General features: G+C 36.7%; 2 protein-coding genes across 2 annotated transcripts in view; both read left to right on the top strand.

Moving 5' to 3' along the window:
- Nucleotides 1-4458: 4458 nt before the first annotated feature.
- On the top strand, nucleotides 4459-6764 carry LOC110384249 (phosphomevalonate kinase). Its single transcript, XM_021345447.3, has 3 exons — nucleotides 4459-4655; nucleotides 4980-5176; nucleotides 5584-6764. The coding sequence occupies exons 1-3, from the start codon at nucleotides 4579-4581 to the stop codon at nucleotides 5865-5867; spliced, it is 558 nt and encodes a 185-aa protein (XP_021201122.3). The 5' UTR covers nucleotides 4459-4578; the 3' UTR covers nucleotides 5868-6764.
- Nucleotides 6765-8796: 2032 nt separating this feature from the next.
- Nucleotides 8797-22018, top strand: part of LOC110384245 (sodium channel protein para) — an 86802-nt gene continuing 73580 nt past the window's right edge. The window contains 1 exon segment of the mRNA XM_049846476.2: nucleotides 8797-9038. The gene's annotated coding sequence lies outside the window, so the exon portion shown is untranslated.

The following is a 22018-nucleotide window of genomic DNA, read 5'->3' on the forward strand; positions in this document are numbered from 1 at the left end:
GCCGGGGGACCGCTAATTCCGAGCGCGTGACCGCACCCCCCGCGCCGCCCGAGCTCCCCCGCTCGCCTAACGCCGTTTTCCCGCCGGATTTGCGTTCATACAGTAAAATAAAAAGGGCGATTTGGCGCCCTCCATCGACGCGGCCCGATTAGCGGCGCCCGGGGAAATTAAAAGTATTTTATTCCAGCATTTATTCCCTTTTTGTTTTTGTTGAGTAATGTGAGTGTGTCGCGTGGAGTGTCGGCCACCATCGGCCAGTGTCGGCTCGCTGCGTAACCCCGGCTGATCTTGCTCGTTATGAATGACGGATGACGTGATATTGATTATCATGTCTGCTATCAATTACACATCTCATTCTCATACGGTATCTTTTTCAAACAGATAAAATCATTACACTCGAATCGCATCTCTAAGATCTACTTTTGTATTTTATCTGTCATTGTTAGTAGGTACACCTGTCTACACATGGTTAAACTCCACTTGAAAATTTCGTGTTCCTAATCCCTTTTTTCTTTATCTTCGTCTTCTACTTATTTTGACTTTCCTTGTACCTTCCTAGACATAGTAGGTAGTAGAGCCATAAATAACAAAAAATCTCTAAAAGCATTCACACAGTTCTTCTGCAGTTTTTTTTCCAAAGGGCGGGCCAGACTAATAACTTCGCCTATAAATCAAATATTAGCTCAAATAAAGCGGTGAACGTTTTACCAACAGAGGGATATCGTTTCCTCAGTTCGAAGGTAGGTAAATAATTTATAAAAAGCTTCCGAGTCGAACGCGTCGTCGGTAGCCATTAGTGAAGGTGTTTGAAGTGTTTCAAGACTTTCAAGAAACTCACTTGACGGAAAGTACGCGCGAGTTTGTACGATGAAGCGCTGCAGCGCTGCGGCGCGGCGAGCGCTTGTTTTATCAATTTACGAGAGTAACAATTGACGCGTGGTAGTACGTGCAACCATTTGACTTCGCCACCACACTACAAAAATAATATAGCCCATTGTGACTATTGTGTGTCGACACTATTGGGGTTTTATTTTTGTAGCATTCTGTATATGCCACCTTTTAAAATTAAACCTTCTGGCCCACTCAGATAACCAAATTAACAAAATCTAGGTTGTAATATAAACCTAGTGTGCGGTCTTCAACTCCTGTTATTATGAATATTTTGCTAATTACTTATTCTAAAATTGAATGTAACGTTTCGTATTAGCTAGAATAATGAATTGTTAATAACTATAATTGGTACAAAACCGTGCACCAGCCATTACGGCTGAACCGTAAAACAGAAATTGGTGGGTAGATAATGTTTTGTAATAAAATAAAAAAAAAGTAGAGGTAACAAATTGGCAATTTATATTTTTTTAAATTCGTTGTTTGTTCATATTGGTGTTTTGCGTTTAATGCATGAGTGAAGACATCAGGGGGTCGGCTGCGGGGTGCGGGGTGCAGTGAGGGGGGGGGGGAGCACATCTGAACCTCTCTCGACGTTATATTTCCGGGTGTGCCATCGACAAAAGATCCCCTTTCCATTGAATCAAAAACGTAATCGTAAAAGAGCTTTTAGAGACTCGATTTGTTTCTAAGAACGGCTTTTGATTTGAATCTCGTTATTTTGTTTTTTCATAAAAAGTAGCCCCTGTGAGGATAATCGGGCAGGAATGTTGAGTGTTCTGAAGACGTAGAGAATTTTATAACATTTGATTAATATGCTGTATCCTTTAATTGAGGTTTTATTTAATTTGTTTGATTTTATGTCTCTACATTATACGTAGGTACCCAGGTAATGTACCCACTACCTACTACCAGTTCTGTTAGGTTAGGTTTCATTCTCTTAGAAAGTTAAAACGCATTTTTATAAAAAACAAAATAAATTATGTCCATGCATTAAAACAGTCGTTACTTTTAATGTGAACAAGCAAGGTACAACAAACATTTTCCATATAATTGCCTCATGCGAAAATCCTTTGTTCAGTTGGTCAAACAAACGCTATAAAAATAAAAATATAGCATATTGCAAAATATAGCGAGGGTTGAGTGCAGCGGCTGCGTGCACCTCTCGCAGAGCTATGAAAACGTCGTGGCTCAGCACAACAGTTGACTCTGAACAGACGTACTCACACAGCGCCATGCACTGAACCTACAATAAAGGCGGGAGAGCTCCGGGGTGGGCCGGGGGGCGCTGTGACGATGCAGTTTGCACCGCGGCCTCCTCCAACCTTCACCAACTTGCGCCCGTGTTCTTGGGAATCGTTTTAAATTCAAGAACCGCAGAACACTCCAACACCGACAATGTACCCTACACCCTTGTAATATGACCCAAAATCATAACAACACATTTTTATAAGTCATTTCGAAAATGGAATACACCTTCACCACACCATCAGATTTATAACTCTACGTGGATGACGCAAAGTTGAAAATCGCATGAATAATGTAAAAATGGCAGCTGTCCTTGGTGTGAGTGCGGAGGTGAGAAATACATTAGCGGTACCGTTTTCTATTGGTCGTTGCTCCTGTGTTGATATTAAGCAGTCCACGTGGACTGCTCGGTGGTCGCTTGTCTCGTTTTTTTCAGCGGGTAGGTCGCTATCCGTCCCGTTCTAATCTACAGCGAAACGTGGAATGTCATGTCCGGAGTTGTTCAGAAAGTCGTGAGCGTGCATCGTGCTTCCAACTCTACCCTTGTTCCGAAACAGTGCAACTACGGATTATTGACTTGCAACATTGACTTTTAGCCCGTTATATTAAAGTCTACTTTAGTGAAAAGATTGATGTGGTCAAAAGTTTTTATTGCTACGTCATATTGATAAGCATTTTTAAGTCAATTAAGGTTGTAAGCTAAAAGCGGTTGTTGCTACATTTAAATTATCGGCCGGCATTCAAATAACGCCATTTTTTTGGTGTCGGCACGAATTTATTTAATAGTTAGATATAATAAATGTTATGTTGGGTATAATAACGTAGCGTGGGCGATGGTATGGTAGGTACCTAAGTGTCGAGCCAGACACCGGCGAAGGTATTCATTCACTTAGTCACGGATATCGGTTTAGTAATGAACAATATCGATAAGTTTTATTGAATACCGTCTTAGTTTATCTGCCAGACACGGATATTTGTATGATGATGCGTTAGATAACTGGTTACACGGTACGCTAAATATTGTGAAATATTCAAAAATAACATTAAAATAGAAAAGCAAGTTAAATCCGTGTTATGACTGACATCGAATTGATTGCTATATATTTTTGTTATGCAAGAGCTTATCTAGTTCTGGGTATCACAATAGAAGACGTACTTTACCTATGCAGGTATTATTTACAATCCTAATTTTTTTTATTCGTTTGCCTGCTTACTGCAGATAAAGTATTCGTAATATTCAGAGAATATCTACCTGGTTATAAATAAACTTAAACGAGTAGGTATGTAAGGCTGTATGACGAACTAGTTCGCAGTTTGAACACACGATTAAAAAGCGATCTGTCAGATACCCCACCGCGATCATTTGACAACGGGAGTGTCTGAGATCGGAGATAAGTGCTATCAAACATATTTTATTTGCTGATCATAAAAAAGTTTAAGTAGTGTAGGTATTTATCTATGTAAACTAAGTTGACTGATAATTTTATTCTGGTTTTAGCTAGAACATTCGTTGTAACAAATCTGTGTGAGTGATTAGTTAGATAGGTACCTTGGTAGACTATCTTAATACCAAAGTATGAAACTGTGACATCAACGTATCCATTCTATGAATAACATATAGGTACCTACATCATACATAGGCACTCAATAACGGATTTCCTTCCTTGTTAGGTAGACATAAATAAGTACACATGTTTAAACTGATATGGTTTTTTTTTTGCAAATCTAATAGGCGGGATATGTATGGAAATGGATAACAGATATTTACCTACTTTATGGTAGTTAAGTAGGTACTTTCTTAACTTTTATTTTTTATTCCACATCCATGCCCATAGGTTTTGTGTTAGGACTGGGCCTATTGACGTCACATGATAGGTAGGCATAGATGCATCGTGCATATAATCTGCTTTAGGGATATGTAATGTTTTGTGCTACTATTGGACAAAGAATCATAAAACTTATTTTGTAGTTTTACTTTAACTTTCAAAACTGAACAATTTGTAGATACTGAACTAGTGCTGCCATCTGTGGATGAATCAAAGTGACACTAAGATAAAAGGTTGACTTACAGACTTGTCATAAGAACAAAACTCCTTCGAACTGGGGCACCAGGATTTAAGAATTTGCTCACGAAATTTAATTTTAAATAAAATCTGGCGTCATAATAAACAAAAAATAAATACCGTTTACAGTTGTTTCAATTTTGTTTCAGAGATTTCACTTTTCACAACGCGTTAGAGCGATTATGTCAAAAAATGACAATGACTGAACTTGACAGTGACACTTCTCAACTGCCAAAAGTGCCAAATGTTTTGACAGTTTTCCGTTTTTCCAGGCTGTTTTCCCAGTTTCCTTCATAATTTCGAACGCGAAGTTGGTCAAACTTTGTAAAGTAGTCAGAAGTAAATTATAGTTTTTAATAACAGGAATTTCATTACAGAGATGCCTCAAATAATATTGCTATTCAGCGGTAAGAGAAAATCTGGGAAGGACTTTTTAACAACACATTTACAGAAATTGTAAGTTCATTCTGTAAATTTAAGTGAAAGTTATTATATTTGTCAGAGATAAATTGGTTTTCCAGCTTATTGCTTATTTATTACAGCAATAAGTACTGTTTCTGAATAAATTTAATTTACTGTTATGTGATGATTTGGCCCTGTAGTTGCAATATCCTTAGTTTAATGTTTCAGTTCTAATCAGTAGGATACAAATGTTGTTTTTAAAAGTGATAGAAATATTTAAGTCAGGAAAAGTTTTTTAAATTATATTTGGTTTTGAACTGTGTATCCAATTTGCTAACATGAAGGTCCATAGTAAAATTGTTTTTAAATGATTTTCAGGCTAGGTGACAAATGCGAAGTGTTAAAAATATCTCAGCCGATAAAGAGTCACTGGGCAAAGGAGAAAAATTTGAATCTGAATGAGCTGTTGGGTGACGGAGAGTACAAGGAACAATACCGCCTAGATATGATCAACTGGAGTGACGAGATGAGATTACAAGATTATGGTTATTTCTGTAGGATCGCTTGTCAGGATGGTATGTTAATAACTTCATTTTAAAAGTTCTTGGGTGTAAGTTTGAGGAAAAGAAAACATAATAGTTAATTTTATGATTCACACTTGGATGTAGTTATGCAGAAACGTTCCAACCCACAAGTCACCCGAAATCGAGTTATTGTGATTGAACAGCCTAAAATTTAGCATATGGTTATCTAAACTCAATAAAATAAAAAAGAATACAACTGAAACGCGTAAATGCTTATAACTCAAATTCAAGTTTAATTTGAGATATAAGCATTTACGCGTACAGTGGGTTGGAACGTTTCTGCATAACTACGTCCACTTTCTGTCTGTATCTTTAGTTACAACAATAATGTATTATTCTTTTGCATTATGCATAAAAAGATAGGACAAACATAACATTTTGAATATTTAAAATTTCAGCTACAGAGAAGCCAATTTGGATTGTGAGTGATATCAGAAGAAAAACAGACATACGCTGGTTCAAAGAAAAATATGGGGATCAAATTAGGACTATTAGGATAGTAGCAGATGAAGATACGAGAAAGAAAAGAGGTTTTCAGTTTAAATCTGGAGTTGACGATGTTGCTTCTGAGTGTAACTTAGATGATTATACTGACTGGGATCTGGTTATAGACAATAGTGAAGGAAAACAGGAGGTGGAAGAACAATTGAGTAGTATATTGGGATTGCTGTCTGGTTTATGATTATAGATAAGATCCATATATAAAGAAATCGTGTAGTAAGCATCAGATGCTGTTGTATATTTGTATCTTTTATATGTATACATTGGTACAGATTTTAAGTTATAAGCTTTATGTTAAAGCTTCAAACAAATGGTGACAATAAATAGCAACAACATGCTTTATATTATGATGTAAGAATCTGCAGGTTAAACACAGGATGCATTGTCTGTTTTAACCGAAATATGGCATCTAGGTATATTTGAGGTATTCTTCTGGGTGATGGTAGAATTATAATTTGTATTTCTTATGCTAAAATATTTAATCTATGCATGAAGTGAGTAGTTTCAGGTTTATTTGGAATTTTTATGAAAGAGATCTTTTAACATACTACCTCAGTACAAGTGGTATGGTATATACTAAGTATTCAGTGAATCGTTGATGTGATGTTGGTAAAATGATGATGATCTCTGGACATGAAAACATATAATAATAAAATTAAGGCTGCTTGTGTTGTTTGTATGTGCTTGGTACTGGGTTTAATCCTTTGACATGTCAATTTATTTTACAATAATGTATTACGAAAATAAACTGAATAGTATAAAACTATGATATTAATATTTATGAATCTCTATTGTTAAATTTATTTTATCTCTAGCAAGGTTGTGGCGCGGATATTCTCATTATAATAATTTACAGATTTTGTTGGAATTTAAGTGTGTTGTTTTTTGCCGCGCTATGGGATCGTGTCTTTTTTAACTTTTTTAATAACTTCCCTGTCCCATGAGTCATATGTGATACACACCAATTGTTTAACTATTGTGTCTACATCATGGACAGTGAAGTGGTTAATTTTTGAAGAGAGATAAATCGTTAAACTAAATTGCTGAAATGAGGAAAAATAAAGAACGAGAGACTTTACATGTTGTTTTTTTATTTGGTTTCAACTATATCTAAATTTTCAAATTGATATTTTTTTTAACAAATATTTCAAATCAGTTTATATAAACGCCGCCGAGTGAAACATACACTATCAATTTGCAGTAACATAGGAATGAGTACCTATTTTCTACGTTTGTGAAGACTTGAGGCACCTTGAGACCTTGCCAAGAATTTAGTTCAACGAGGTTCTACCTCTAGCGCCTTGCAAGATTCAGTCTTAGCCATGTCTTAGCGTGTATAGTTAGTTCTTGTTCTCAATAACAGATGGCGCTGATGACGCACCTAACACAAAGTTTCGCCAGCTTTCGCCGAAGTTCACGATTTTTCCAAACATTTCCATTGCATGTTTCTACAAAATGTAGGTATTGCTGATGACTAATGTGATGTTTTTATGCAATCCTAATGTGTTCTTCATCACCGCAAGAAAATCCCATCCTACTAATACTAATTATCAGGATTTCCTTACGCCTTTTATATGCAACGGTTTATTGTAAGTTTTGTATTCCATTCATATATTTGATATTTTTTTCTTTTACAAAGTTCTTAAATCCCCTGAATTTTCTGAAGTATTAAGTAAACTCTTCAGTTTTTCTTTGTGGTAGCTAATAAACATTGAAAGAAATAAGTCAATAAGCCCATTAACTAGAGTTTTCTATTTCTTTATACAAATACAAAATCATTTTCGGATGTGATTAGCGGGCTGAAGGCTTTGTGGCGATCTAGGCCCAATAGTTTAGATTGGAGAACAAAATAAATGTCATAGCATTGTTGAAAATTTACTGTCTTATGTAACTAAAGACAGTAAATTTTCAACAATGCTATAATAAATAATAAATTTTTTATTACTTCACTTTGAACATAATTTTACAATATTTTGCTAATTCTAAAAAGAGCTGATGTATAATTTGCCCGAACTAGGTAAAAACCTGTGTCTCGGGCGTAAAAGTGCTTATTATAATATTTACATGATTGTTCTTTTATAAACCTATGTAGGTGCCTATAAAGTAATGCCATTTCTACCCAATTAACAAATGGCAGTGGGAGCGTTATTTCGGTTCCACGTTTAATTGCGCAAAGTGACACGTTTATTTACAAATGTCCTATTTACGAACGGAGTGAAGTCATTCATGAAATTGTATAGTTGATCTGCGACCACAATGGCGATGGAGCTGCGCCGCTCCGTCTCGCGAGATAACTATATTTAGTACTCAACGCTCCGATAGCATGAATGGTATGGCAGCTGTGCCATTTACATCCGCACAACCTTATATAATATTTATAGTCAGCTTTTCTCTTTAAACAGCTCTTATCGGGTTATTCCTATATTAGAACAAGTCTAAGTCAAGACAAGACCAAAATGTTCACAAGAATATTATGTTAAGGTTTCTTTGTTCTGAACTTTCAATTCTAGGACAAAAGTTGGCGCAGACACAACTAGTTCGATCGCCATGGAAGTCCATAATCAGGTCACGTACGAATGACCTTCGGCGCCAGGCTTCCTACCAGCGCTAACTTTAATTGCTAGTCTAGAGATCCTTGGCAAGCTAATGTTAGTCGCTTGTTCTACTTAACTTGGCCATAATGTGCGCCACTTAACAACTTGACTTTTCAGACAGCCAAGGATCTAGATTCGAAACAATCGTATTCTCTTAGTATAGGTAAATAAATTCTAGAGCTGAATACTTTATATGCAAAGACCGAAACAGCCATTTGTTACATGTTTTGGTAATTAACTAAGTACTTTTCCCAGTACGAAGCTCGCATAATGATGTCGGTGTGGCGCGTCCGGTGGCGTGCAAAGCTCTGTGAGGTATCAGAGTTACGTCCAGAAATGAGTGGTGTCTCCGGTGTAATGTCAATTGCGGATGGCGGTGGTCGTTGGTCGCGCTCGGAGGCGCTGCGGGCGGAGGCGCGGGGCGGGCGTGCGGCGGCGCGGTATCGATGCGGGTGCGCGCGCAGTCCCGCGCCCCTCGCGTTCGATTTTCCCTGTCCGGGCGACGGTGGCGGCGCGTTGCATAACTGTGTAGCGGCACTCCGCGCGCGACCCCGCTCCGAGCGCCCGCCGCGAGCGCGCTACACGCGCTGATACGCGCAACGTCGCGCCCTTTACGTAACGCGCGACCACCGCGCGCACTCGCGCTCCTCACCGCCTTACCGAGGATTACTGTTGGAGTGATACGCTGTTAGTGTGCACGATATCGTCTCGCCCGGCTCGTGGACGTCGGAGCGGCCGGCCGCGGACCGCCGGAGCTGGTAGGTGTCGCCGCAGTGCGCGCGCTCGCCCTTTGTCCGGCCGCGTGGTGGTGGCGGCTGCGGTCGCGTGCTGAATAATTGACGCGGAGGCTGTCCGGCGCGGCCGCTATCGACCTGGTCGCGTGACTGGCGCGTATTACCTCCGCAAGGACGCCGCGCTGGCTGCGGCACGGAGCCCACGGCGCCGCTGCCGCCACCGCCACCGCCGACCTGCCTGCTTACACTATTGTGCTCTATGCTATTGATCCTGCTCTATACTTAACCTATTTACAGCAGTGCTCAATATTTACATGATACATCATCAGCCCTGAAGGCACTGGCTAGGAAGCTGTCCCGCTGTCAGAGCCCGTCAGCTGCCGCTTCCCGGCCGGAGCGCTGGACTCGGGTCTGACCCGCGCGACAAGCTTGTTGTTCCTCGATGTGTTATTGACAGCTCCACAGATCGATAGCCTTTTGACGCAAGCCGTTCGTAGTTCGAACAACAATAATTTCATAATGGTTATAATGGGATATACGCAGAATCAAAGTTTTCCATCAATAGTTAATTTTTCGAAGAATATTCATTCTGTGAATAGATTAGAGCGTTTTCTATTTTACTCGGGTGGTTACGTAAAGGGATCTAGTGTTTCTTTCAACCATCGATATTCTAGGTTAATTTACTTATTTTTCCACTAAAACCACACAACCATAATAACTTTTATCGGAAACTTTCGAGATCTAGCTTTTGCTACAATGACGGCTACGAGCTACGTGCTACATAAATGCTACGTAGCACTGTCGTAGTCGTAGACGCGCTACACAAAAGCGTAGGTGTTTGCTACGTTCTTTTTACTCGTCTTATTTGTCTGTCATTTGAAATAGTGTACACTATATTCGTTTCAATTATAAATTATGCAGAAAAAGCATGAACACTATGAAAAGACATATTAACTGAGAAAGTTTTTGAGGTTACGTATTGCTCAAGGTTATCGCCTTTTTTTGAAGAACAAGTAGTACTTGAGTACTGAGGGATTATGTTTAAGGAAGGCAGGTTGATTACCAACAAGTAATTGCTTCCAACAAAGGCTTTTTAACGGACCTTTTAGGCTTGGAAATTAAGCTATTCTTCCTTTCGAGGCATTCTTTAAAACTGACTTGCTTCAGTGCGCATACTTTGTGATACGTAGACCAAACTGGCTACATTGATACACTAAGCTTATCCATGAATTAGCTTATCCATGTAGATTACTGTACAGCTTGTGCTCAGAATATTTACATACTTGATTTTGCACCTATGTATAATACTTTTAAGGACTGAATCATGATGTTGGGTGGGTATACTTATATTATATTTCTGGGTCTTATTTTAGACACATTTTAGTTTACACTTTTCTTTAGAAGCTACTGTTTCTGATTTTCAATTCCTTGCTAGTGGCAATAGTGTAAATAACAGTTGTAATATAAAATTTAGTTTTTCGTAGACGTTCCGCGGTGAGTACTTTGTAAGTCTTCAGGTATATCAATGAGTGTCACAGTCAATGAGTTTCCTTTACCGCAAACAAGTATATACATATACGTAGAAATAGATCGAGAATGAATGGAATAAGTTAGCTAGTAACCAGTTGTTATGTCATAGATTACAGAAATATTTAATGTTAGTTAAACAGAATAAGTAGTAAATTCAATGCTAAAGAAATACTTTGCGAGCATTGAAAGAAGATCAGGCTCGCTTTTCATTGAATAAGTAATTAATATTTCAAGTTATTATTATTATTTCTAAGGCTTAGTTCTCGACTTCCTTGTTGAGTTAACGAAAACTTTCTGGGACAATAACTTTATTAGCATTCCAATTTCAGATCTAAAGAAATGTTCGCTTATTCTTTACGCTTAATCCTTTTTCTATGTGAGAAGAGGCCTGTGGCCAGCAATGTGGGACGATAAGGCTGACGATGATGATGATGAAATAAAAAGTTTACCAAACTGATATCTATAGGTAATTCTACATCATCAGCCTTTTTAGGGTAGGTTAGGTATTGAAGGAGGATTTTAGCATTGGACAAGAGGTCTTCTCATATAGAGAAGGAATTACTAAGCTTGCTCAAGGCAGATTAGGGATTTGAGACTTCCAAGTCCAAGTTTCTCCTAGAGAATTTTCTTCACCTTTGCCCTGTCACTGGTGTTCAAGATATACTTAAAAGAAAGTTACTTTTGTACACGACCTGGTATCGAACCCGTTCCCCACACTTGATGTGCTGGTGCTTTTCCACTAAGCCACCACGACTACATCTTTATTTAGTTTTAGTATAAAGTTACGAATATTTAAGCCAGTCGTTAGCATTATGCGATTTTAAACTGCTTTTGTATATAACGATGTGGGGTTTAACGGCTTGCCATAACATGCTTATAGTACATTAGTCGTGTTTCAAATGAAATCATACAAAACCTCCTTTCTTTGGATTGGTTCATAGAAGTTAATAAACATTGTGTAAGGACAATGTTTTGGAATAAGAATGATGATGATATGTCTATGACATAATATACATTTGACAGAATGTAAATAGCGATATGCGTATATAAGGCTTTTAGAAAACAAGTTAAAGAATTAATAATTAATGATTCAAATAAAATTAATATTGTAAATTGTAAATTAATATTGTTGTCTCTTCAATGTTATCAAATTGAGAAGAGTTCTCTGAGCTTTACTATTACCACTTAAATCAAACGCGCTTTGTCAGCCTATAAAATCAAACGGCCATGTTCACTACTTCCTATCCCACCCACAAATAAAGGTTATGCTTTACTATCTAAAGGGAAGGTCGTAAATTCTCGATCCCACATTTCACGATCCCAGAAATATATAGTTTCCATGAAATTAGCAAACTTTATGTTATAATCAAAATTATATAAGTAGGTAGACCCTCTATAAGGGTGAACGAACATCAAGTATCTATAAGTATGGGAGCAATAAAAAAATTGGGAACAAAAAAGGCATTTACATGTTAACATGCCAAGATGTAACATGACCTATATACATACATACATATAGGTAAGCATATAGCAAAAGTATCCTCCAAGCTTTCTGAATAACACGTACAAAGTAACGCGAAAGTAATATGATACGAATTTATGGCTTTAGTTTGCAACTCCGTAACACATTTGACAAAAATACTGGGGAAATTCTGGTTATGGCAACATTAAAGTGAAATCCTTTTCCATGTTGATTACATAATCCTGTAACTTAGCATACCAAGGAATTTAGGATTAAGCTGGGTTCGTGTTAAAAAAACTACTGGTGTCAATAACCGTGATCTCCAAAATTTTATTCATTTAATTCAAAATTTTCTAAAGAAAATAAAATTACCTATATGATGTTTTTAATATACCGTACCCAAAATAGTAAAACGGGACTCTATATTTTTTGGTAATTCTTAGAAATATTGTTCATACATATAAACCAATCAATTCGATGTGTAATAACTGCCATAAGAGAGACTTGTACATAAACAATTCATTATGTGAATCTCAGTAAAGTGATCTCGTGGTAATACCCCTTTCATTTGTCGTATCAGTTCACTTTAATCTCCATGTGGTGGTATTAAACTGAAACAGACCGTGTATGTTTGCCTGGATTATACAATACGATAGGATTTTAAAACAATGCTGATATGTTTAACTTACAATTTCTTTTAAAGCTGCAGCCAGTTCTAATATAAAGCTGTATGTTTTGATGGAATACTTAAGTCTGTTTTTAACTTAGAAAAAAATTTAAACCTAAATGAAAACCATAATTTCTTTTGGGTATAGTAAATCATCTTTTTTCGTTTCTCGAACTCTTTTGATACCATACCTAAATATACCTTCATGGACCTAAGTCAAATGGGTATATTTACTTTTATGTATAAGGACAAAGATCAATTTTGTAACCAAAGTAATATGGTGGTTATTTTTAACCTGAAAAACGTATCGATATATGAACTGTACGTATAAATAATTTTAAAGGCTTGTATTTTATTTAGGTTTCTGATAAGCTCACTGTTTATTTGACGACGAAACCGCTCCAAGGTAACCGAGTCGTTTCTAAGAAAATAACAATTTAAATGACAGTTTTAACTGCTTTTGATATCCAAAAGCAATTAAGTGATACCGTACAGAACCGGCTGACAAGCGTCCTTATTCCTTTGACCACGGTAAGCCTCATACGGTACTTGATTGCTAAGGCTTTGTCAAAAGTAATTTCAATTAACGTTGCCAGTACTTAGAGCTTCCGTTGTAACTCGAAATAACTCGCAAACTGTGTCAATTCTTCAACTTACAGCATTAAATTCATACAGCCTACAGCCAACGCAATATTTTTCTTTAAACCCTCGCTTCTAATATATTTGATTGAAGCCTCTTCAGTATAAATTCCATTTCTTTTAAGAACTAGCCCTTGTGAGCCTGTGAGTAGATTAGTCCAGGGTTAGCGATTGGCCGAAACATATTTATTGCTCAGATCTTTTTCTAGCTCGAATACATCGTCCGGCAGAGAATTATGGCGGTCCAAAAGAAATCCGTTTCGTACCTTTTCGTTTATTTTCGGAAAATAGAACAAGAGGTGGTTTTAGCTACCGAATGCTCGGCTAATGACTGAAGGTTACCATTTTGTTTTGCATAATTTTCTTTGTTTTCCACAAGGTGAAAAAGTTTCACTGCATGCGCAAAAACTACGAGGTGACAAATTATATAATAAGCAATATACTTAGGCCTATATAGTTTCAATTTTTTTTTACATATAAAGGTTGTGTTATGACATTTGATGTCGGTACAGTCTATTGGCAGAATTCGCAAACTAAGTTTGATACAGGAATCTATTGACTAATACCTACGCAAATAGTCGGAGGTCGGACTGTAGTTCTATGCGGGCGTTTGACTTGTCAGTTGGTTTACCACGAGAACCTCCGCTATGATTTATATAAGTGTGTATCAAAAGCTAAATAAGTAGCAAAGTAAGTCATATATGCATATACAACTACAATGTATATAGATAAGTTATAAACCATACAAAACTCATACAAGGCGATTGTAAGGAAAGACCGAATAATAGCAGCTTTATTAATATTCTTTCCTTTTGTGAATGTTCACTGGCTATACTATTGGTTGCCAATTGGACCAGTGGTTCAATAACCACGGTTGGCAAAGGAAGCAACCCTAATTACATTCCAAATTGAAAAAATATTTTTACAAGCTTAACTCATATTTTTTTTATCGCACCAAAGAACGAAAAATTGCATTAAAATTTGTCAATTTCTCAAGTTATTATCCTAATCCGATCCACGAATTCCGCTGTTAATAGCTATCTCGACTTAATTGAAATGCCTTTTTATGTTGGGAAGTCATTAATCGCCTTTTATTTTTCTCTGATAATGACTGAAGCGGCAAAAAAACTTGCTATGCAAATTAACGTAGGAGTTAAAGCTGACTATTTTTAAGATGATAAGATAACAAAGTCGGAAATAATTATTTAAAAACAAAGAAGCTTTTCATTCAAAGGCTTTGTATACTCTTGAAGGGAAAGTATTCTGACGCTTCAACGTGTTTTTATTTTAACATCTTTCTGCTTTTAATTTTAAACAAAACAAATTGTACAATAAGCAACTCTTTCGAGATAAGAAGGACAGGAAGTCGAAAAGGAATTAAGTAAGAGTTAAAATATAATTAAATATTTCGGTTACAAACTCTGTCTTTTATAACTTTGTGAGGATTTTATTTCTATATCAAAGTCGTTTGCTCCTTTGTGAGCAATTTCATATGTTGTATTTATTGTGTGTGAAGCTATATTTAAATATTCTTTGAATATTAATAAAGACCATTTTCTTGATTTTAAGCAAATATTTGTTTAACGTTTGCCTAGTAGACACCACCCAGTTATGTAACACAAAAGTCGGTTTCGTCTACAGAAAACTGTAGCTACGAGGATCTTGCTAGGCGTGAAACTAACGCACGAAAAGTTATGTAATCCAAGTCGAAAGAAAGGCTTGTCATTCTATTTCTTGACTTTATATTTAAGTTCGCGATATATTTTTAGGTTAGCTTTTATGATAAGGGCTTAGTTCATATCTTTCTATTAATAGATCCATCTCATTTGATTAGGATTGATGACAAATCCTTGCTTCACTCATAGAGACTTGAAAAGTAACCTTAACGGAATGGGACAGTCTCTAATATATCAGCATAATAAAAGACAAAACAAACACTAAATACGGAAATAGCAATACTAAAACCTTTTATGCTAAAAATACCTGTTGTAGAACGTATGTTACTTAGCGATATTAGCACACAGCGCGTGTTAGCTCTGCCTGACGTAGTCACATTGCTTAAAAGGATCATACATTAAACGTCACCCATTTGTTGACCTCGCGGGCTTGTGTAGTCTGCAACACTCCTTTGAGAGAGAATTCATTATTCACGCTTTAATTTCTTTGAGAATAAAAACATGTCTGTGTTTATTTAGGTCACTTCCTGAAAAATATACACAATGTATGTCGGTGAGATCAAAATTTGTGTATGAGGAAAAATGATTATTTTTGCCAATCTAAATTGTTTGTGAATGAGAAAGGTTGATGATGATATTGAGGGTCGTGGTTAATTGGAGAGGGTTGAAATAACATTCGTCCTTGGCCAACCTGCTCACACAAACAGGGCCTTTTTGCGTAAGAAGGAAATCATTACGTCGGTATTTCATGGGGAATGTCTTGAAGAGGTAAAGCTTTAATGAACTTTTAAATTAAAATTGAATGGATTTCAAAATACGTAGATATAAATGCTTTCATATGTCCACATTTTGAAAAATATGCTCAGGGAAAACATGCTTTAAAAAAACCTTTCTTAAAAATAATCTTAGGGTTTCCAAATCGTCGCGATGAATAAAATCAAAGAAATTTTCCTTAACAGACCTAATTATATGATATGATATTCTTAACTTCAAATTATTTGGTATCAAAACCTATTTATATTCGTGACTATCTTTTGTCTCAGTATATAATTATCATCAAAGCTTTGAAAGCGCGTAGACACCCGTACAGGTATATTGTCACATGACCTAATTTCAGTTTAAGCGACTTGGTCTCAGCTAATATAATACGTGGGTGTCGTTGCATGCGTGATTGTGCCGGTGTTTCATTTACATTGCTACACGCGACCTAAGACCGTGGTGGCCTGTTATTAAATAAGCCAGCATTGGAATATATCGCGGCAATACACTCGTAATTTGCTTAGCAAAGTTTTAAATGTGGGTCATTTACTTTGAAAGTTTTTATTTCTAAGAATTGTGACTCATGGGTTTTGATGTGTAAGACTACGGTTTTTTTAAATTGATTATTTTGTTTAACATGTAGTTTTAAATAATAAGGGCCTTACTACAAAAACTTTAAACCCTGTTTTACACTTGTCTAATAAAATTTTGGCTGCAAAATGAACCATATGTCAACGTCATAATTTGACATTTTTTTAGACAAGTCTTAAACTGACGTTAAAAAGTTTTTGTGGTAAGACGGTATGTTGTTAATCGTCACGTATTTTAATTGCTATTTTCGACGGCATTATATCTCACGATTTTCCGAAGTAGGTACTCATGTAACAAAGTATTTCGATAGTCAAAGTTAAACATAGCTGGTCTAACAAAGTTCCGATTCCGACTTACCAGAAGTTTTCTTTGAAACTTATCAATCAAAACTTTATTAAGTACCTATTTACATGACTTGAGATGAGTTTTTTATTGACTTAAAGCCATACCAAATATTTAAAGAACAATTACTTAAAAGTTATAAAATGGTTTTCATAAAAAAAGGGCTAGAAGGAACATTCAAAATATGGATCTACTAAGTCGTGTCATTGACAAAGGTATTTTGTTAATCATAAAGTCGTATATCACTCGAAACACAAATTGACGCCTTCAATACTTATCTAACAACAATATTTGGATTGCCTTGATCGATGCCAAAGTTGAAACAAGGCGAGTTGTTATTCCACAGTAGATATAATAGGGTAAGACCTGCACACTGGAGACTAAACACACTTTTTTTTTTAAGAGACTCTTGATTAAAAATCAAGATTTTCAGTCAATCTGATGCCGCTTAAATACCCGATTTTTGTAATGCGCGAACTACCATTCTTCTTCTTACTGATTAATGAGCCCAAACATACTTATTTAGCTCTTCTAGCCTGAAACACAGGATATGCTAGTTCAGGCAGGTAAGACTCGGATTTGAGCTTATATTTATGACTCCTATGTAATAGGGTAGTGTCCAGGGTCGAAATAATGAAATAATATTTAGTCCGCTTTTTAGATAATCAAAAAATATTGCATACGTATTTTTTCTTTTTTTAATTAAACATAAAATGACAAAGATTAGGATTTCAATTTCACTTCAAAAATTAGGAGTGGGGGCCTTTTACGTCACAGTGTCCTGAAAATTGTAGCAACTTGTGACGTCACACTCAACTTTAACACGCTATATCTTAACAAGTTCTGATCCAATTTAAAAAAGAAAAAATACGTATCGCTTAATTTTGGACAATCTACAAGACGGACTAATTATTATTTTTTAGGAAACTAGCCTATTGTATGTACTTTACTCTATAAATAAATTTGAAATAATATAACAAACTATCGGCCGCCTTAAAGTTTGCAATGCTACTCCAAGAGTTTGTCCATATTGTGGCCCAACGAATGGTTCTCGCCCACGCTCCTGTATAAATAAAATTTGAACGGCCTTGCGTCCCACCCCCAAGGACAACGTCACTCGGGCCTCACTATGTACGTACAATCCTGACACGCGTTTCATAGGAACCTAATGGGTATTCGACGGGGAAATTGCTATACATTTGGTTAACTGGACGGAAAATACAATCTTAAATCGAATGATTAACGCCTCAGTGTGAAGTAAATAGGAGTGTTATTTGTTAGAAGTCTGGCGATGTTTTGGTTGATTTTAGCATAATAAAGATCTTTTTTTTATTTATTTATTATATATATATCACAAATGTAGCCTTATCTTATGTGCTAAGCCCCACAAAACCGTTGTAATGGTTTGACTGTGGCGTCATGAAAAGTTTCATGACCTTCTTTCTTAAATCTGTCCCTTATATGATACTCCATGCTCGTAGCTTATTGAACGTTTGATCAAATATGTGCAAGCTTACATCATGTATTGCAACAAGAATGGCTAAAAAACTTTGTTTTAATACAATAGAGGTTGGCAATACTATTTTTGTCCATATCACGATTTCAACATCCTCTCAGCAGGCAGTATCTAATTGTACCCTGTACTCATGACTATCACAAGGGTCACTCGCTCTCACTGCTGTTGCTATATTTATTTACATTGTTCTAATTATAAGCAGCATAGGTAGGTATTTCCAGCGTTTATGAATCTTCATTATATAATAAATGTCATTTTTTGTACAATCACAAGTTCGCCCGACAGATTATCATTTACGTATGTAATTTGCATCCTAAGGTGACCGCGGCATCATCATGATTTGGCAATTCATACACATTTATCTGAGAATTAACAACGAATTGTTTTAGATAAAACTAGGTTTCTCTGAATTTTACACACGTCTCTACCGGTTTCAAAAAAGACAAACAAAATATGTAGGTATATCTGGTGTTTTACAAAAATGGTGTCACATGTTTATCTTCCAATTAAACCTCGGTCATTGGAGAGTATGAATACATTAACTCCGTGAATTATTTTGATGTCGGGTAAAAGCTGAAAGCAATTTAGTTGAGAGGTGCCGTCGCAGAGACCGAACGTATGTAAATGGCACAGGTTATGGAAGAGTACCCGACGTGAGGCCGTATAGCTCACCAAGGGCCGGATTTTATGGGTTTTCTGTCAGGGCGTTTTTCATATAGATACTAGGAGTGCAACAAACATGTTTTTTCGTGAAATATTACGCTGTTTGTTTATTTATTGTGGGATGATATAAAACGGAATACCTTCAATTTAGAAGCGTACGTAAAAGTACGTTATTTACTTACCGGGATATCAATATATGAGTCACGTATCCACGTATCCCAAATTGGCTGAACGTAAAAGAATGGAAAATGTCTTATGCGTTAGAACGGTCACGCGTCCCGCAGCGACCTCCGAGCTTCCCCTCCAAAAACCGTGCGCCCTTGGCCTATATCGTCGATCGGCATTGGGGCTCAACTTTTTCATTGCCTTTACTTTATATCGAGTCCCTAGCCAGAAAAGATAACGGATTTTATCAGGCATCTCTTACTCTACATTATTCTCAATTTCAGCATCTTTTTTCATTAATATCTTCTTTCAGTTTTAGGGTGCCCTCGATAAACTGGCTTTTCAAACCAGGCACGTAGACGAGCGTTATCAACTTATCAATCGATCAAATAACTTAGAACAACATATTTAACCTATATATACCCAAAGCTTTTATCTAAATTGTTTTAGACTGAAGTGGGTCGCTACAAAATTATTCTGTCAATAGTAAAAAGTTAAATCAAATTAAGGATTGTCAGAGAGGATAGATGCCAAGAAAAGAAGGCTCGAATGACCGGCTAGAATTACAAAAAAATACGTAAAGAAGTTACTAATATCCTGTTCTTAGGATCCGTCTTGAGAATGCATTTGACTTAGCGGTCAAATATTTTTGTCATTATGTGTTGAAATTCCTATAAATGCCAAATAATCCGTCATTACTATAAGATAAAAATGTAAAAAAGCTGTTCGGGAACAGAGATATGAATACGTTAAAACAGACGGTTTGGTACAGAAGTGAATGTTAGAGATTCACCGAGCGCAAAACTGTCGAGAACGTTCTTCAGGCCGTCGTTTGAGCGCCGAGGCCTTTGATATCAGGCTGTATGTACATAAATACCGTCACGCCCGCCCTCTGTATTTACTGTAACTTTTGCTTTAATATTATTTCAAACTGCTCACTGTTTGATTTTAAAATAAAAGCCTTTTCACTGCTTCCGTTTCGAAAACTTTCCTTGGTTAAAACCTTTAGTTTAAATAATATATTGCTACATGAAAGTTTTTGACCTCAATTTTATTTATTACCCGCGCGTATTTAGCCAGGGACCGTAAACATAAACAAAACACCTGCGTAAAAAATAAGTGTAATACACCTGCCCTTTGTGGAATAAAGTCAGGGGTCGTCACGAACGGGTTATGTACATTGCAATAAGTGAACACCCACGACGTAGGGATGCCCTAAATAACTACATACAAATGCGAAATAAACGTTTATACTTGCGGCTTTTATACGAAAATCCATGTCAACTGTGATTTACATACCTACTGAAGTAACTAAGACATAAGTACTTATGTTTACAATGAGCTTAAGTAGAGTGGGAAACATATTTTTTTCGTCAGTAATTTGGTTGTCTGGTCTACCTTTACCGGCCGTAAATTAATTTGGATAAATGCGTTGTAGGTAATTTTTCACAAATTCCCCTATTAATCTCACTTTCTGCGGGTGAATGCGTAAATTGGATTGCAATCAACTCTTAATGAGGTGTAATTTACGATCAATTTGATTTTAAAATCCTCAACCAAAGTACCTCTTAAATCCACCATCCATTGTTTATGGATTTTTGTCTATGGCAGTGGTCTGTGGTATCGGTTTTTTGTTCAAGTGAACTTATAGTGGAATGGTAAATAAGTTTAATGTACTAACTATTGGTGTTGCTGAAATATACATGAGTCAGTTTATATTAGGAAAGTATTGATTTTATTTGACTTTACCCATGACATTAAAGCTTACTGTGAAACTATTTTGTACTAAAGAGTTATACAATGTTACGAAATACTTTCTGAATGTAAAGAAAGGGTTGCAAGATTCGTGATCAGATAATTTCGAGTGTGCGAAATATTTCCAAAAGATTATTCCTTGTATTCGTATAGTACATTTGTAACCTTTTAACTTTTGCATTATTTAGTATCTATAAACGGTGAAAATACATGAATAGAAATGCTGAAATAAGTGATAGGTGCACTTATTCATGTGATTTTCCTGTCATTTTCATCGTTAAATGTCAGTCGTAAGTCGATTCCAATTTTAGTTTCAGGGCTGGCTTAGCATTTTAGATGCGTTGCTAGTTTTATTAATTAATAACAAATCGCAGTCAGCTGAGTCAGCATTATAAGTATTAACTTTTCTTTTAGTGAGTACCTAGTAACAAGGAATAAGGAAAAAGCTTGTCTTAAGCCAGAAAATAGAGACTGTAACCGTTCCAAGACAACCCTAGGCTGTAAAAATTTTCGTTTTTCCTAACATATATAAATACCGCAGGCTTCCCCCGGAGGGGAAGAGGTTGCGCCCCGCCATCCGCGCAACCCTGTAGAGCTCGTCACCTTACTGGACGCTCTTCCACCTAAGAGGACCATGCATTAACTTTACTATTAGTCCCGCCTAATAAAAACTAGGGACAGGGGTAGACGGGACGTCAGCAAATCAAATCAAACTTAACATGCAGGGTACAAATTGAATTACAGATACTAGTAGAGAGTAAGAGGAGTAGCAATCCTACCTAACATAAAATATACATAACGCTTGCGTACAACAATGTATGTTCCAATCTACACTTTAAAACTACAATCCCCGATTAGTGACATGGGCTACCACAGGGCAGTTGGCATGTCGTACGTGTACCGCCAGGACTAACTCAGAAGATTCTAGCGGTCACGTTCCCTATGTTCTAAATGTCTTACCCAAACCTAAGGCAGGGTACTACGAAGTACAACTGCCATTGGGCAAGACAGTCTCCAGCCATGCTGGGCGCGTGCTCATATTAAGCCCCATCGCGAGCATTTACTGGTATATACAAATCTAACGCAAGCGCAGTGTCTCGTCGGTCGGTGGCAACTTTCCTTAGAAGCGCTATTGGTATACACCGAAGTGGTATTTCGTCACTTCCTCTTCCATTAATCTGCCCCGTTCTTGACAGGCATCGGCAAATCCCCAAACCTAGCCTGTCCAGTATGCGTGTC

Source organism: Helicoverpa armigera, chromosome 17 (genome assembly GCF_030705265.1).
Source record: "Helicoverpa armigera isolate CAAS_96S chromosome 17, ASM3070526v1, whole genome shotgun sequence".
NCBI lineage: Eukaryota > Metazoa > Arthropoda > Insecta > Lepidoptera > Noctuidae > Helicoverpa > Helicoverpa armigera.

Bases quoted from the DNA above. Each gene is read 5' to 3' on its own strand.
- LOC110384249 (XM_021345447.3), top strand. From the start codon at position 4,579: ATGCCTCAAATAATATTGCTATTCAGCGGTAAGAGAAAATCTGGGAAG. The intron at 4,656-4,979 runs GTAAGTTCATTC...AATGATTTTCAG, and splicing joins ACAACACATTTACAGAAATT to GCTAGGTGACAAATGCGAAG. The intron at 5,177-5,583 runs GTATGTTAATAA...TTAAAATTTCAG, and splicing joins TAGGATCGCTTGTCAGGATG to CTACAGAGAAGCCAATTTGG.